We start from the raw sequence: 4,081 nt of genomic DNA, 5'->3' as shown, positions 1-4,081 counted from the left end.
AGCCCGAGTGCAGCGCGGGGGGTCGCTCTGGGGTACAGCAGGCAGCCTGGACCTCGATCCGGGTCATCCACTGCCCCGGCGTGACGCGCTGGCCAGGGGCACCCCCCCCACTCCCTTGCCTCAGTTTCCCTGTCTGTAAAACGCGGATAGTAGTGAACCCATTTCCCAGATTACCCGAGGTAATAACTGAGCATTACCACGGCCTGTGTAGGCGCCCCGGGCTCAGCCTGGGGTACAGCAGGCAGCCTGGACCTCGATCCGGGTCATCCACTGCCCCGGCGTGACGCGCTGGCCAGGGGCACCCCCCCCACTCCCTTGCCTCAGTTTCCCTGTCTGTAAAACGCGGATAGTAGTGAACCCATTTCCCAGATTACCCGAGGTAATAACTGAGCATTACCACGGCCTGTGTAGGCGCCCCGGGCTCAGCGTCCGACTCAAGATAGCTGCACCGCCGCGGGCCCTGCTCTTATCATGTGCCCCCGCTGCGCCAGGTTCTTCTCAGAGCGCTGAAGAGCCGCACACTTCAGGCTAACCCTGAGGAGAGGACCAGAGCTCGGCTGGGGAGGGGAAGCCCCATGCTCCCAGAGACGGAAAACACCTTTCCTCAGACCCAGAGCCCTGCCGCCCCGGTGGAACTTGAACCCAGATTTACCGACAGCTGGAGCTGAGGGCGTGGACCCCCAGTTTCCAGCCCAGGGAGAGCCCCCCCCCGTAGCCTCCCAGGGGGAGCTGCACCCCACACCCGCGGGGCGCAGAGGTCCCCCCCACGTGGCCCGCGGCCCTGACCTGACCCCGTGTGACTCACGGGCCTGGGTCCCCGCCTGGTTCCCGGCCGTCCCTCCCTCCTCCACGCTCCAGCCCTGTCTCCCGAGGAAGGTCACGAGAACTGGCCCAGTACTTGCTTGTGTTGAGCCATCTGGTGTTTTCTGATTTTTTTTTTTCTTTCTTCCTTTTCACATTTAAAAAAAAAAAAAATCCTGAAATTCTAATCAGCTCCCTTCCAGTCCTGCCAGGGAAAGCAGCCGTGTGAGCAGTCTGGGGCCTTCCCCTGGCTTTTCTCTCTAGCTTCACAGGGCTCCCAGGCTTGGGGGAGATACCTGTTGTGTGCACTGAGTTCGAGGACACCAAGACTCCTTGCAGCGAAGGAAGAGGCATGGCCCTGCCATGCTGTGACAGCGAGAGAGTGCTCGGGACCAGCTACTGTTTCATCTCCTCTCCCCTCCCTTCCCCTCTGCGGGGTCACATCCTTCAGGTGCCTTCCCTGTGCAGACCCCCTGTGCCCTCCTGGTACTTAAGAGTGATGGGGACACAGGCAGAAAGCTGGACGGCTGGGGTGGACAGGCAGGAGGGTGGCAGGCAGTGCCCAGGACTGCTCCATCCAGAGCCAAGGCCAGTGGTCTAGAGAGCTAACTGACTGGAGGGAGGAGAAATCAGTGCGCCCCTCCCTGTCTGAGGTCTACAGCTTGCTGAGATCAGGATGTTCTGTCCCACACTGGCCTTCGCAGCCCATAGCCGTGGTGAGAACAGGGTGGTGTCATGCCTATGCTTTCTGCACCCACCAAGACAGGTGCAGTCCTGGGTCCTAGCAAGGTTCAATCCTGTCCTGCATCCTCCTCGGTGAGTCCATCCCCTCGAGGAGAGTGGAGGCCACACCTCTGGGGAGCAGCAGAACCCCCAACACCCCCAGCTTTGAGGACCAGCTCCTGAGCGTCCTTTGGGAGGATGGTGGCCCAGGTCGGACCACGCGGACTCTGGATCCACCTGGCGCCGCAGTCTGGCTAGGGTTCAGCACCTGGCCCTTTCTGAGCTCTTGGCCACATGCTCCAGGACACGGGGACACAGCATAAGAGATGAGCTGGTCCTTATCTGTGTGACTCAGCTGGAGGAGGATAGCCTGGAGTGCTGGGGCTTTCTTGTCACCTTGGGGTGAGGTAAGGAGGGCTTTCTGAAGGTGGAACGATCCAGAGCAAAGCAGGCCCCTAGAATGGAAAGAGATACATTTTGGGGGAGTCTGTGGTGTCAACAGGACTGTGCAAAGGCGTATGTTGGAAATAGAGTCCCCAGTGCACCTTAAGAGGTGGGCTTTGGGGACTTGGGGGGGATGTGGCGGGGACTTGGCGTAGGAGTGTAGTGTTTGCCTAGCACGTGTTTGCCTGGGTTCTACAGCCAGCAGCACCAAAAAAGGTTGGGCCTTTGAGAGGTGATTAGTCCACGACGGCTCTACCATGATGAATGGGTCAATGCTAATTATCAGAGGACTTAAGGCTGCAAGTCTGCTCTCTCCTACCTCAGATGATGCAGCAAGAAGGCCCTCATCAGATGAAATCCCTTAATTGTGGACTTCTAGCCTGCAGAGCATCACCCAAATATACTTCTATCGCTTATAAATTACCAGTCTGTGGCATTCCATTATAGCAGCACAAGACAAACATTTTGTTTAACTCAATAAATTCCAACCTTTGCTTAAGGCACTTTGCAGTCACTTCTGTTAGGTGCCACTGAGCAGGGTCCTTACTCCTTCAACCTGCTGGGGCTGGAAGGTCCAGGGAGCAGTTAGGCAGGCAACTGATGGCCCCAGCCTTTAAGGACCACTGACCAAAGGCTGAAAGTTCCCTTTCCAGTCCTCTTCTTTGCCGTGGGCCTGTCCAGCTGCAGCCAGGAGGCTCCTGGAGTTTGAAGAGGTTAAATGGTCTTCCCAAAATCACACATCCAGGGAAGAGGGACTGATCTGTACTGGGATCCAAGGTATGGCCCCCTTTGGCAAAGGGAGAATGTCAGGAAGAGTATAGATGCCTCTCCCTGCTGGGCCTTCTCCCTAGGCTCTGGGAAGGGTGAGCCTGCATAGCTGAGCCAGGATTCCAGGGGCTGCGGCTGGAGCAGGGCCCTGAGCCTATCCCCAGCGCGTTCCAAATGTCCCCAGCCCAGGATGACCTCTGTGGGTAGCTCCAGCTCTGTTTTCCTGGAGTACCTTGAGCGCACTGGCCAGCAGGGTAGGACCACATGCCGAACTGAAAACAGCAGCCACAGACAGGTCCTCGGCACCTACACAGGGTTTCACAGCTCTCCATTGCTGGAAGATGCGCTCATTGACCTGGCTTCTCCCAAACAACCCAGAGATCCAGAATCTACTTCCTTTTCCTCCCTCCCCATTGCTCCCCTACAGAGCCCAGCCGAGGTCCTGAGCTGTCCTGTAGCTTGGCCTGTGTTTGCCGTCCCCCGGCAAAGGTCCTCTTCAGCTTCTTTTCTTGACATTTCTGCTAGGGTCTGGGAAGGACTTCAGGCACTGTGGCCTAGAGCAGGGCAGCCCTAACTGCAGCTCACCATGTAAGAGTTCTGGCTGGACTTTCACCGGCTTTGCTACCAAGTCCCACCAGCCTCGGCTCATTCTGACTCTGCCTGGGCTGTGGCTGCACAGCAGTCTCCTTTTACCTCCTTGCTGCGTGGAAATGCAAGCAGAGCTCTGTGCTGCCCAGAGACCCAGTCCAGCCCAGGACCATTTGAGCAGAGGGCTCCCTGGTGCTAGCAGAGGGCCAGGGAGCTGCAGGGGCAGCCTGCTTAGGCTTGCAGTAGAGATCCGTCTGTGGGGTCACCGGGGTGTGGGGGCTATCAGGAGATTCAAGGGGTCCGTCAGTAGTGCCCAGGTGGGCAGCAGGCAGAGTTCTGGGTGCCCAGGAGATATAGTCCCAGTGTGGAGATTTGGATGGGATGCTTGGGTTCAGGGCAGCTTGTCCTCCATCAGGGACAAGGAGAGAAGGGCTTGGAGCCAGATCTGGGACTAGGGCTAGAACAAATCCCCTACCCGTCACCTCTCCTGTGGTCTGGGGTGGGGTGAATAGGGTTGAAAAAGCCCTAGATGAGGGAGTGTGTGAGGGGTTGGTCTGGGGCCTAGGCTTGAGGCCAGCCAGAAATGAAGAGATCGTAAGGAAACTAAGGCAGGAACTCTTCCTATGAGCAAGGTTGGGAGGGGGGTGGAAGGGGCGGGACTGAGTTGGGACAAACCTGAAGTTCGTTACAGGGTGGACAATAGGGAGGTCCTGTAGCTGAGGTGCTGGCCACCAGATGGCTCCTCCACCAACCCCAT

The 4,081-nt window shown here is 57.9% G+C and overlaps 1 protein-coding gene across 1 annotated transcript in view; it reads right to left on the bottom strand.

Annotated features, from left to right (window-relative positions):
- The window catches only part of Gfpt2 (glutamine-fructose-6-phosphate transaminase 2), a 55,278-nt gene extending 51,197 nt beyond the window's left edge, over window positions 1–4,081 (bottom strand). Inside the window, exons 1-4 of the mRNA XM_033761757.1 lie at window positions 4,014–4,081; window positions 3,430–3,603; window positions 1,654–1,979; window positions 198–221 (exon numbers count right to left, since the gene is read on the bottom strand). Coding sequence (XP_033617648.1) covers window positions 198–221; window positions 1,654–1,979; window positions 3,430–3,603; window positions 4,014–4,081 — 592 coding nt within the window. The remainder of the gene's footprint in view (window positions 1–197; window positions 222–1,653; window positions 1,980–3,429; window positions 3,604–4,013) is intronic.

Source organism: Fukomys damarensis, unplaced genomic scaffold (assembly GCF_012274545.1).
Source record: "Fukomys damarensis isolate Sample0158 unplaced genomic scaffold, DMR_v1.0_HiC HiC_scaffold_9, whole genome shotgun sequence".
Lineage (NCBI taxonomy): Eukaryota > Metazoa > Chordata > Mammalia > Rodentia > Bathyergidae > Fukomys > Fukomys damarensis.
This window is presented reverse-complemented; position numbering and strand designations above follow the sequence as displayed.